The sequence below is a fragment of the Thermobia domestica genome, chromosome 16, assembly GCF_964235325.1.
Source record: "Thermobia domestica chromosome 16, izTheDome1.hap1.1, whole genome shotgun sequence".
Lineage (NCBI taxonomy): Eukaryota > Metazoa > Arthropoda > Insecta > Zygentoma > Lepismatidae > Thermobia > Thermobia domestica.
Window position 1 is genome coordinate 53,697,253 of NC_137469.1, and position 14,423 is coordinate 53,711,675.

General features: G+C 35.9%; 1 protein-coding gene across 1 annotated transcript in view; it reads left to right on the forward strand.

Moving 5' to 3' along the window:
• Positions 1–6,925: 6,925 nt before the first annotated feature.
• Positions 6,926–14,423, forward strand: part of Mtap (Methylthioadenosine phosphorylase) — a 42,011-nt gene continuing 34,513 nt past the window's right edge. The window contains exon 1 of the mRNA XM_081742399.1: positions 6,926–7,175. Coding sequence (XP_081598525.1) covers positions 7,158–7,175 — 18 coding nt within the window. The 5' untranslated portion in view covers positions 6,926–7,157. The remainder of the gene's footprint in view (positions 7,176–14,423) is intronic.

Here is a 14,423-nt window from a genome sequence, read left to right on the forward strand (position 1 = left end):
AAGATACTGATAAACAAGAATTGCAATACAATACCAACAAAATCCTATATAGAGAAATAAAAATAGAAATCACTAGAACACAAGAAAAATCAAAAGGTACCAGCCGATATCCTGGCGATCAGGTCGCCAAAAACAACAAACCGCTGTAGCGCCCCAGAGGGCCCTAATCCCTGGCAGGCTACGGCTAAGTTTGATGTTCAGTGCCAGGGCACTGAGTTGATAGATATATGAAAAGGGTCGCCACCTGTGCTAAAGCTATGACACAGGAGAAGAATAGCAACAGATGCTAACACTGTATAAAATTGCGCTAAATCAATGCGTTAATAAAAGAACGAGAAAAGAAAAAAACAAACAAACAAACTTTTAGTACAACGGTAAAACGAATCCAACATGTGCGAGACTGCCCCCTGTACACTCTACGAATGCACAGAGCACAGCCCTTCCCTTGTGCTGTGATTTCCTTACCTATTTGAAGCTTATGAAAATGCCAAACCTGAAATACGAGGCTGCAGAGTTAATTTCGCAAAACATAACACTTATGGTAGGGTGTTGCAACATTTTATTTGACTTAAAAACATTCACAGATTTAGAATACGGGATCTCACCAATTATTACACCAAAATCATACTGAAGTTACCATTGTGAATACTTTCTGAGATAACCCTACAATATTATACTTAGCGACTTGCTCACTTGTCAGTTACTTAATTGAATAAACTCACACCCATCATATTGCTATACTGTAATTGAAAATAATGGTATGGGATTCAACACTCATATGAAACAAAACATTGATACATGTACCTAAATATATATATATGGATAGTTTTATAAACTTGCATAAAAGTAATATGACACTAACAAATAATAGGATAAATGGCTCGAGCAAACGTAGATTAACTTACCACGACTAGTCGGGTTTACACTAATTATGTAATACTCAGAAGTATACTATGATGCACTTACTAGTAACCACCATAGCAGTAGGGAACCCCAAAGAAACATCATGCTAGATAGGTTCTCGCTACATAGTATGTAAACATAAGACAAGTGACTCGTCCCAAATGAATACGGACATGAATGTTAATAAAGGGTGGACAAATTAGACAAGCGTAAATATTAGACATTATAAGTAAAACAGACAATGTATTACTGAACGCCAGTGCTAATCAGGATGTTAGGTACAAGTGAGCATCATGATTATACAAACGTAATGCTCAGACTAATAAAACCCATGTAATCGTCAAGTAGTGGCGTATTTGGACCGAACTTGAAAGGAAACGACGGTAACGTGATTCATATAAACTGACAAAAGTAAAAGCCACATTAGCTTTAAGTGAAAAAAAAAAACAAAAGGACAACATATTGAGTCAACTTGTGCTAGATGGCCAGGGGTCTCCTAAATACTGAAAGCACACACCTGCTTCCGACAGTGATAAAGTCAATAAACAGCAGTTAACTAAACACTCATATAGGTAGTGGTGTTCCTATGGCTTACTTCAGCATTGATAAATGCAAACAGACAATCGTCGAAATTACATTCTTAAGACGGGCATCAGCGAATCCACATACGGGCGCTATGCAATATGATTCCAATTAATCAGCAGCAGAAAAGATAATTCTGTACAAAGCAGAATTATGGTCAGCCTGCTACGAAGGCGGGCACACACACAACACAGGGTACTTACCCTTCTGACAGGTGTAAACAAGCAGAGACTGCTATACCTTTCATAAATGCACTTGCATTATTAACGGAACACATTTCCAACTGGACACCAAGAAATACACACTAACTGCTATTCAAAACGCATACGATGCACAGAAACTGAGACAGAATAACTGATCACTGTTGTGGAGAACTTCCCTTAAGCTATAACGTCTAGAAGATAGAACATGAGGAGAATTCTTCATCTTGCACACAACTCGATCTGGGCAGGTGAAAGCTGGGGGGCACCGTCGCCAAAAGTAAACACACCGATCCTGATGCTAAAAATCCATGACGTTCCCTGGACAGTTTAACAGACAATAAAGATAAAGTATATATTATGAATATCAACGGAGATTTTGACCAATAAGTAGCGCTATCATAACATCGTACTGAGGACATATTAATTGAACGCTTCGTAAGAGACACAAATAGTGTATTGATGAAGCTTAAACGTGTAGATATTAACTCTTATGGATAGACACTTCAAATTGTAAGCCTATGTACAAAGTTCCATTCCAACTTCTTGGGAGAATGCTGAATTCTTGACTTCTTAAATAGTCACTCGGGAGAACTGGATCACATAAGTCACCAGGTTACGTACGATTAAATGGCTAAACAGCACAAGCAAAATTAGCAGGAACAAGTGATAAACCTGTATCCGTACTTGCCACTTGAATAAATCACAATGATGACAATGTTCTGGATTCCACTTCCGGAATGTCATATTTTCACTGGCAAATTTACCATAAACTCCTGATGCTTCCATATTACATAAAGGCACGGATATCTCTGAATAGGACAGATGATGAAAGTACTTACTTCTGATACGCTTCACGGACATTGCGAATGAGTTGGGGGGGGGGCCCGCTGCTAAAAATTTAAGTGAACATTAGATATATCATTTCTGACTGCAAGTAAAAATATGGCTCACTGGAAAACATGATGAGCAGTTCGCTCTGAGAATGTTATTCACTAGATATTTGAGTATGCAGAAGTAACTGAACAGAGCCAACTTAAAACAATACACCTTCACAAAGATGGTTCACGTGGCAGCCTGGGCTAATAAGTGTATCACAACTACATTCGGAATTTCATATTATGCTAAATAGTGGCACACTTGCCAAAACCTGTGAAAGTGTTCCTTGAAGCATAAAGTGAAGCACACAGCCTGTCAACCTTAACGATGGCGGCTGTAGATTAGAGATTAGACATAGTTTATCAACGCGCACCAAATTAATCATGCCATGATGCCTTCGTGTTCGACTTCCAGTACCCAGAATCCCTTGCGCGAACCCGCGAACATGATGCTTCGGCAGGGTTGCCAAATACAAAAGGATTACAAGAGGTAAGTAATAACTTGTACTAATAATACAATTGTAGAATCATTTACAATGGGGCGTTACAGATTAACACCATATCTAAATACTGGACCCATAATTGTGCAGTTGGACCTCTCTCTTTTAGTTGGGAACACTTATCTTGATACTTACTTTTAATATCACTGAGGAATCGTAGCTCTTCTACTGTTGAAAATGAAGGTGTTGTTTCATATAGGTCTTGTAGGTTGACTTCCATAAATTGTTGTTCTTCACTGGACAACGACAGTTCATTGAAAATTATTTTAGAGAGAATTATTAGCAGAATTGTATGACCTTTGACAGGTCGAGAGTAAACATGACCCATCAACATTTTGTCAACAGAATGAGAAGCGTAAATAGTACTCAACACTTCTTTGAGTCCACTGCCAGCCATGACGAAACCAATTGATCCAAGAAAGGACCTGCACATATGAAAACCTCCTAATCTGACCACTATTTTGGATATCCCAGAATTTTCACCGGATGAAACAACGACTTCCCTTGCTTTAATATAAAGGGGCTGGTCAAAGATTATTGCACAAGTATTGTGCCCATACTTGAGACTATCTTCGGGAACATATTGTAAAGTGCTGTATATTGTGTTGTAGTCGCTTGCAGGACTGTTTACAAATGGGAAAAACATTACACCTAATTTGTAGTGGTCTTCCTGTTGTGTGAACAACTCCATGTTTCCACTCCATCCAGGAATGTGCAGTACTTCCTTATATTTAGCATAAAACCACAATACTTCAGCATTTCGAAGACTAGAAATAAGTGTTGGGCTGCAATCAAGCTGTTCCACAATAATGTTTTAAAGTCCTCGAACACCCCGGTTTTCGTAAACCTTGATTGGTATTTGTGTTTTAGTTATTTCTGAGGCACTTGGGATCTCTCTCAATCTTGGTACGTTATCTAGAGAATCATTAACCTTATCATGGGGAGAAACATTTCGGATGATTCCATTGAATGAAATGTATCCATGCCATCAATTGTTGCAACATTATGATCTGCGTTGTCACCAACATACTGAATGAAACAGCCTTCTTCAGGGTAAAAGATTGAAGGCTGATGATGTATCACATTGGAAGATTCAGACAGGACTGTTTCTTTATAAGAAGAAGAGAATCCTAAGGATGATAAAATCTCTATTAGACGTCTGGAGCCAAAGTATTTATGTAAATGAACGGATACTCCAAGGAGTACAGGTGGATATAAAGGACCGAGGACGAACCGCGGACATAATGCTATGACATATGGCAGTTGACTTTCTTTTCAAAAGCTCTGTAGAACCCATTCTGTTTGTTAAGATGATTTCCTCTATCAGAGTGATTCATGACTCAGGCGCACTGGCGTTGACATTAGAGAACAATTCAGTACTGAGAGGATAAGCATCTATATCACATGATGCAGAACGTATATCTTGACGTATGATTTCGGCTGGTTTTTCACAACTCTCATTTCTTTCTGCGGATCTAATAGTTTTCCTAGTAGGCTGTATAATGCTCTACAACCTTTATTTGAAGATATATTTTGAAATATTTTATGATTACTGAGTTATTTGCATTTACACTTAAAAGCAAGTACTCAAAAACTAGTTTTTTTATTGTATCTCGAAAGAAATTACCGATGCAGACAACACGTTTCATTACGTACATTTGTGAAACAAAAACGACGGTTTTACCACTATTTTGCGGCAAGTTATAACCATTCCCACAAAACACTACAAATTTTGGTGTCGGCCATTTTGATGACGTTATATTTCCGAAACCCGACCCAATATCCTTTGGGACTTGCTGTGAAACATTTACGAGCGAATGTGCTAAGCGTTCCCGGTAAATTTTGTTTATTTATTCGCAATATTTAGGTTAACATGCAAATAAGCTGAATTTGATTGTATTTTAAATTGCGTTTTCCTCCCCCACTTCCAACCCCCGAAAAAAGGGGAAGCGTACAGCAGAAAGTCGGGGACTTTTGATATGTCATTTAGAATGACCTAATGAAAGTTTTTGTGAAGAAAAACCTTGGCTTCTAATTTTTCCGAAGAAACACCCATTTTTTGACTAAAGTTCCTGGACTAAGTTCCTGGCCCAGGAATCCATAGGGACAATATCAAAAGCATTCATTAACCCGTAAGTACTATGGACCGTTTCTCAGACCGCTGCGACTTTTCGTATCATTATATTTTCCACAGCCTTACTACTATAAGTGGATCTTTTCGTCTACCTCCCTGTCTAGCAAATGGTTACATATGGTGAAGTTCGTGTTATTGTTGATCCCCTGTGCGCGGCACTGGAGGGGTCGAGCGGTCTCACAGACGTACTATAGTAGTTATGTGAGTAATTTGCTGTTCAGCTGTCTTTCGTTATCTACCAATTAGTAGTTTTGTCTCTTACCGTGTGGCACATCTGGCACCACACATCAAATAATGACCCAGAGACTGGATAACCTGAAATAATCATATTTTATAACATGAGTAAAGGCGGAGTGGATACTCTAGACAAAAAAATGTACAGATTACACATCAAGTCGTCGATGGCCATTGACAATTTTCTTTATGGTGGGGATGTTGCGTGTGGTGTCAATGCGTATGTCTTGCATCAAGCATACGCTAAGTCCCCAGTGATGACAAGACTTGATTTCATGAAAACGTTGGCAAAAGAACAGTATATTTAAGTGCCTACATGAAGAAAGTGCATGAAGTCAGAAAAGTTAGTGCGTTACTTTCTTTACCTAAAAAACGCATTTTCTTTACTTTCGACATTATATAAGAACTAAAAATTAGTATTATTCATTACATTTTCCAGTGGCGGATTCAGTGGGGCGATTGATCCCCAGAAGAGGAACCTTTCTTATTTTATATATGTAAATAAAACCCATCCCAGAGTTTGGACCTCTTAAAAATAGCTCTAAGTAGCGTTATTTCAACCCCCCCCCAGAAGTCCGTCCTGGATCCGCCCCTGACCTTTTCACTACAAAAAGTGTAACAACAGTACAACTATAACAGTACTTGTTTGTAAGTTTAGAAAAACTAAAATTTCATGTTTTTTTTCCTCCGTTTTTACTGTATTTTTAATTCTCAGTGCATCTATAACAATGTACACCTAGAACAATGTATTTTAAATTAATGTTATTTTAACTATATAGAAACAGAAAAATGGAATATTTCAACAATTACCATTTTAGAATGACAGTGGAAGCATTGTTGCAAATTTGAACTGTTCTCTTTCTCATTGTTTTAAAAATATAAAGCATTTTTTTATATTTTGAAATTACTATGTTTTATTTTTCTATAAATAATATGTAGCATAGCATTTTTTTTTTTAATGCAATAAAACTACTTTTCAGAAAATGTGAAACAACAATGCGGTCTGACAGACCGTTCCAAAGTGATTATTTTCGTCTATAGTACCCAGTGGCGTATTTACGATTTTGTTTCGGCAGGGACTTTGCTAACTTTCGGGGGGGGGGCTTTGCCTGGAAATGTGAAAATTCTGCAAGATATTTCATTTATTTTACTATATTAAGTAAGATTTCGGGGGGGCTTAAGCCCGGAAGCCACCCCCCTAAATACGCCACTGATAGTACCGTACTTAAGGGTTTAAAAAAAACAAACAAAAAAAAATAAAATAAAAAACATGTCATTTCTCATGATAAAAGTTCACAAACAGATAAGTTTTCTTCGGATGAAAATGCCAGAAAACGAATTATAATATTGTCCGTATTTCACTAATAAATGCTTCAATAATAACTACAGGATAACATGATTTAGTTTATGGAATTAGAGCGCTAAGGGAAGTGGTCTGTACCACAGACAAAGGATTACGCTTGACGTAATCTTCGTCACACATTGATGTGACGTTTCTTCAATATTTGGCAAGTGGCAAATTTTGTAGTGCTCGTACCGTTTTCCAGCGTTCAGCAATTGCCAACCCTGTAGACATGTGTGAAACACGTGCATTTAGAAGAGGGGGCGGGACGCAATTAAGCCGGATAGTAAACTTATCTAGTTTACTATTTGATCCTGTAATCTTTGCTTAATATACTTGTTGAGGTTAAGTGGCAGAGTAAAGCGACAGAAGAATATTACGGAAATGAGTAAATCAGTAAAAGTAAGTAACAACACTGCTTAGTATTGCAATGAAGTACAAGATAATGAAAAAAAATGGGTGCAGGTAAACTTTAGGCGCACAACTGAAAATAATTGTTGAAAAATTATAATTATTTCACTCAACAGAAAGTAATTCGTGCAGGTTTACTTTAGGCGCTCCACTCGAAATGTTAAAAAAATCTTTCTTAATTTCCTGCTTATTGTTCCCTAAATGGTTTGTGCTGAGCGACATGAAAATATCTTACATGGGGTAGTTAAAACTCAAGTGGGTCGTCATAAGCAGATGTTGAAAAATTACAATTCTTTTACTATTTGCGTATAAATATGGCGTCCGGATGTATGCATAAAAGACACTGCAGAAAACAAAACAACTTGTGCTAGGTAGCCACTGAAAAGCACGAATGCTATCTAACCGGACCAGAGCGTTAAATCGAAGGGAGGCGCATTAGCGAAGGTGGGTATACGCGTAATCGAGGGTAGTGAAAATGAGTGGATTTTGGGAATGATATGAGTTTCAGTAGCACTTGTCATGGTTTCATACTAGTAGCGCTCCACTTGTAAACGTAAAATACAACTTCTGTACACTGTTCAGAAATACACTGCCGGTGGAATTAGTTCTATTACTGTCCTCTTTCATATGCGCTCACCTATTTTAGCCATTGTAAAGCACTTGTAATGATTTTGTACTAGCAACCATACCCCTGTAAATAAAATACAGCTATATTAGGCTGCTTAGTATTTGGTTGTGCCACCTGCATAACTTTATTCCTTATAAACACATCTTTTCATAAGGAGTATTGACTTTTACCTGTAAATTTTGCAAAATGTGTGTCCAAACTTGACCAGGACCGTAAAATATTGTAATTCTCAAATTAAAAAGATACCGTACTTCCCTATGTTATGGGGCCATACTTATATTCCTTAAACATGAACTTCTCTTAGCAGGAAATACACCCTTACTGCCTTAGAAAGTGTTTGTTAAGGGTCTTCACTACAGCGAAATTAAACTACCGCTAATTTTTGAGTTTTTCTGTAATATCTTCATAACAGATAAAAATATTCGAAAAGCAGAAACGTAGTGAACTAGACAATACGATTTTGCATATGATACCGTTATCACAACTCATCTATCTGCTTTCGATTTGCAACTGTAGATAGATTTAGGATGTTTTGCGGATTCTGAAAATAGCGGCATACCAAAATCAGATAGGTGAATTGTGGTAAAGGTATCACATGCAAAATCGTATTGTCTAGTTCACTACGTTTTCGCTTTTCGAATATTTTTATTTGTTTTGAAGATATTACAGAAAAACTCTAAAATTAGCGGTAGTTTAATTTCGCTGCAGTGAAGACCCTTAAGGGAGGAGTTGCGTTGATGGATGCAAATTCACTTTAGGAGGGCTAAATGTAAATACAGCGTGCGAGCATATGGCATAAAAACTAGAATATTTAGGTTCCTCGAGCAGAGGTTATCCAAATAGAAAATATATAGGTAAAATACGATGTGAAACATTTTTTGTGAAGGAATGAGAGTGTGAGTATAAGTAATTCTGTCAGTGCACAAAATATTGAAATGAATGATAGTGAAAGTTTGTATGTGTAAGTGTGCTCTTCCACTATCCACATTTATGCGTATACTCCTCATTGCTGACGCGCCTGCTCCCTACGGACGGACGCCCTCACTACAGCTCAGGCCCTCCTGCCTTGACTCGGCTAGATAGCATTCGTGTTTTATGCACTGTAGTTTTTATGCCATGAAGCTCTAACCTAACCTAAAAATGTAAAATGTGTCAAATTTGGTAGAACGGTCTGCTCGAGTAAAGCCGATTATTATTATTATTATTATTATGTAGTTACAGAGCAAGGGGCCCTGGATGTAGTTGGGATGCGATGGAATTAGTGAATTGTTGTGTATTACTTTGTGTTCTAATGCCAAAATTATCTTACGGAAAATCGGGGTAATGAGACAGGGGTTATAAGAGATACGGCCAAAGAATACTCTAAATATCAAGTCAAAATTATTTTTTTAAAAACATAATAATGAAACCGTCAATACCTTTACTTTCCTACCCCACTTGTACTTATGAACTAATATGAACTTTTATATTGTTATGCGATGTAAAAATACCTTCACTTTGAACTTACCACGAAACTTCGTGACTGTTTTAAAATAAAATTTTATTGTGAAAAGTGAGTTACAAATGTGGAAATGACTGGTATGTAACTTTGTGACTAAGATTATGAAGATTGATGTGAAGTTTTGAAAAATTCTGAAACAATGCATTTCAGGTCAATGGAGGCCATGTCTCTTATTACCCCAGTTCAACTTTTTGTTTATTTATCGCATGTGACGAGTATAACGTGCTAGTTTTTTGTGTATAGAAAGTAAGTAGGAACATTTCTACTTTGGCAATCCAGTCAAGGATCCGTGCATATATAGTGACAGTGGAGAATACGGTTTGGATCAACTAATTTCATAATCAACTGTTGAAAGTTTGCCAGGGGAAATTGATCCAACCAGAGCAGAATCTTGCTTAGAAATGTATTACGCCCTGTACTATGATATTGACTGGTATATTGGGAGGGCTATTGCTTTCCCAGATGAGGGACCCGTGCAAGGTTAAATTTTTGAAAAAAGGACTAAGTGGTTTCAATTGGCGTGCATATGATGACATTCAAACAGTGACATCCAAATTTGTGTTTTATGGACCTATCCAACTGGATGGAAATGGAAATGGGCCATTCCAGATTTCCAGAGGATAGCTCCAAAAAATTCGTTATGTTTATGGTAAAGTGAAAAAAGGACTTTTGAAACCAAAACAGAAAGATTAAATATGACTCATCTTCTTTTCGTAGGCCTAGGTGTTTGTAGGACTATTCTTAACAATTGTTAAACTCATGCCTATATGCCAACAGTTCTTTCTGGCCTATACATTTTTCATGTTTATTTAAGTGGTCCAGCCTAAGTTAATTATTAAGACCTACCTGCTATAATTATGTTACACTAAAGTTTAAATTACATTTATGAGGTTTATAAATGCTAACTTGGAGTTTACATAGCTAGCATAACATTTCCAAATTCTTTTGCACATTTTTCATATGTTCGTTCGACTGTACATAGTAAAATTTTTAATATTCATCTTACATATATTACGAAAATGTAGTTTTCTACATGGGCTGCATTTTACATAAGATTTGATCAACAATAGGTTTACAACATTTTTCAGTGTTCTCGTCTTGTATGATTATAATTTAATAGCTTTTTTAATCCTTCTGTTTTTCTGTATGGCTGCGAAACATGGTCATTTACTCTGAGGAAAGAACATAGACTGAAAGTATTTGAGAACAAGATCCTGAGACGAATATTCGGACCCAAGAGGAACGGGAATGGGGAATGGCGGAAACTTCATAACGACGAACTACATAATTTATATGGTTCACCCAACATTGTTAGGATCGTCAAGTCTAGGAGGCTTAGGTGGGCGGGTCATGTAGCTAGAATGGAAGAAAGTAGAAACGCTTTCAAATTCTTGACTGGAAGACCAATCGGAAAACGACCATTAGGAAGACCTAGGCGCAGATGGGAGGACAATATTAAGATGGATCTCGCAGAGATTGGAATAGAAAGTAGAAACTGGATGCAGTTAGCTAAGGATAGAAGTCAGTGGAGAGCTTTTGTGAAAACGGCATTGAACCTCCGGGTTCCATAGGCCATAGACTTAGTTAGTTAGCTTTTTTTAATCCATTTAAGTTAGCTGAAACTATTTTTAAAATGCGGTGTTTTTTGTTTATTGCGAATTTAGGCACTTTTTAAATTCATTTTCGACATTCTCCAGAAAATTTCTTGTCAGCATTCTTTTTTATTTAGTTGTGTGAAGCTTGGCCATGATGTATCTAGATTACGTAAAACTGAACTATACTTTGTTTTAATGGTTTTTGATATTTAATACTCAGGCAACTAAATTTTCCGAACGAGATATTGAATTTCATTTCTTAAATCTTGATATTTCGGGAACATATGTACATATTTCAGATCTGAAAAAGTAAATTGTTCAGAATTGTCTGAAGATGTTTCTTAAAACTCTTACTCATTTTCTATTCTATTTGCTTGAACAGTGAGAGCTCTGTCTCTTATTACCCCTTAGGGGTAATACGAGACACTGTCTTTAACAAAATTTTTCATATATACTGACATGGAAAAGCAACTGGAAAAATATGTTAATACGTCAGCTCATTTTTTTTAGTTCAATCACATACATTTTTTTCTAGTTCCTCAAGAAACCAAGAGAAGTGCTATAATATTTTTTTCTCTTATTAATCCGTTTGTCTCTTATTACTCCGGCCTTCCCTATAATAATGGTAACAGTTTAATGCTGCTATCGAATAATGGTCTTAACGACTGTATAGATATGCTCTAGCCCAATGTTCGACAGCATAATTACACGTTGTTTAACTTCGTAACACTAATAAGCTATTATAGACGATGGACACTTTCCCAAATTTAATCACATACAGGGTTGGCTGGTTTAAACCAAGGTGGTTTAAACCTTGGTTTAAATCAGCTGTTTTTTTTTTTTTTTTTTTAACTGGTTTAAACCAAAAAACGAAAAATGTTCGTAAAATCTTGATGAACAGACATTTGTGGGTCATCACGTTTCACTCCCGTATATTATTCGTATTATATTCACACCTAAATTCCCCATTCATTACTCAAGGATATATTACAAAAGCAACTTTTTTTTATAAGTTTATGAATTTTTTTTTTTGACTTATAATATAGTTTCTTATTATTGTTATGCAATTCCAATCAAAGAAAAATTCTAAATATTGTTTTGTTTTAATAACGTTTACTATTGATAAAATACATAGAAATGCCGTACTTTTTGGGGGGTCATAAAAACCCCACGAGAGGCATTTATTGAAATCAAAAGTGTCTTTGGTATCTATTTATGTGTAAATGGGTCAGATCCAAAGTGGACTCAAATAATTCGTATCTTTATTCACTTCTCTTACTGATATGCAAATTAAGTCATTGTATTTCTTTAACGTGGACTAACAAAAATCGTAGTGAACTAACTAACTTAAATTAGTTCTTCTGTACTCTGCAGTATTTTAAAATTGTCCATGTGTAATTCTGTATAATGGTTTCACTTATGCAACTGTTCACCTTTTTGTCCTTCTGGAATGACTTTTGACAATTATATTCACAAGTATGTAAAGATCAGTACAACATATTTTTTATCAGGAGTCCTTCGTGAGTGAGTTGGCAGACGTATCGCATTTGTGGCCAATTAGTCTCGGTTTCGAGTTCAAATGGAGAACAATTTCTTGAGCGAACAGCATTGTCGAATGAGACATATGATAGAATGTCTGGCCTTGATACAGCTTTACTGTATTGTCTCTCTCCGATACAGACGAGGATTGTTATGACAGTAATTTGGTATTAGGACAATAGTCTTATAATATTTGGGATTTACCTTGGCATTCATTGTAACTGACAAATGTTAGATATTTTTAGTTTTCCGGTCCCAAGAAACGGAGTACCCTGCGAAGTCAAATCTTGCTGACTTCCACATGATCGTGCAAGGTTTGATGCAGGGTGGAAAAAAATCATGATTTTTTTTTAAAAAAAATCATTTTTGTTGATTTTTTTGATTTAAATCGATTTTTTTGATTTAAATCAAATTTTTCTCCTCGTAAATTACAAGTCGCGAACTGAAGAAAAAGCATTAGGAATTAGTATTAAATGCTAATTATGCCATTTAAATGAAAGTATTAGGGTTGAATTTTGAATTATCCCCAGTTGTTAACCTCTGTTAATCCCAAACAATGCTTCTTAACCCTTTTAAAGTTTGGCTTTTTTTAAAAGGAAAATTATGGACTTTCAGTCAAGCAGCTACATCATTATCCCTATTTATCTAGGATCATGGTTCATACCTCATTCCCTTCAGAATAGAACAGCCTTTGAATCGATAACATTCACTTTTCCCTATCATGTCCCTGAAGCGGGAAATTTTGAGATAGAATGGGATTTTTCTGATTTTTTTTTTCAAATTTTGATTCCCTCTGGACTCCCTTGTGTTAACGTACATATCTCAAAATCAACTAGGAAATACTAAGGGTTGTACTAAATGTGTGTATAAAATTTCAAGCTATCTTGAATACTGAGGGCGGGGAAAATATTTAACAATGAGCTAAGACCATCCCCACAATGCCCCAGATAACCCGCATGTAATATAAAAATTTCCTCAGACATCTCTATCTATGCTAGGGTCGTGATTTGTACATTATTCTCTTCAGAATAAAAAAAAAAAAAAGATTTCCAATTGTACCATTCAAATGTCTCCATCGTGTATCTGGGGTGGAAAAATCACGAAAAAGGGATTTTCTGTTAAAAATATCTTTTTTAGTTTTTACCTCTCTGGACCAACCCCCTGTTTTAAGGTAGAGATCTGAAACACTGAAAAATACTAAGGGGTACATTGAAAAAATGTGCAAAATTTCAATATTCTAGGTGCAAAAGTAAGCCCGCGAAAAATAATATCCCCCAAATACCCCAGATTCCCGTATAAAAGAGGAAATCACGTAACAGTTTCCTGAAACATCCCTATTCATCCTAGGATCATTGTTCGTACGTCATTCTCTTCAGAATAGAACAGCCTTTCAAACGGTACCATTCATATGTCTCTATCTGAATCGCGAAAAAAGCTATTTTGTTATTTTTATTTATTTATTTATTTATTTATTTTTACATTTTTCCCTCTGGACCCCCGTTTTCACGCAGAGATCTGAAAACATCTGAAAAATACTAAGGAGTGCACTGAACGAGTGTGCAAAATTTCAGTCTTTTGAATGCAAAATGTAAGCCTGCCAAAAAATAAGAATAATAGGCATAACAAAAAATATCTTTTTAAATTTATGATGTCATCACACACTATGTCTCGACGCAGAAAGGCGTGAAAGTATATGTAACATGTTCTACAATGTCTTCAGTCTTGGAAAAAAAACAAGTAAAAAAGTATATTGATACTTTTTTAATCGAATAATGAAGATTCTATTTTTAATAGAATGAAAATAGGTAATATAATTTATAAGGTTAAGCATTAAGGAAAAAGTATAGCAACGTTTATCAAAATGTCACTTTTTTCACAAAAGTTACTGATATTTGGTAGGGGCATGTTTTTAATAAAATAGAACTAGCTTGAGGCACGAAATACATAAATTTCGCCTAAAGTTATAAATCTTTAAA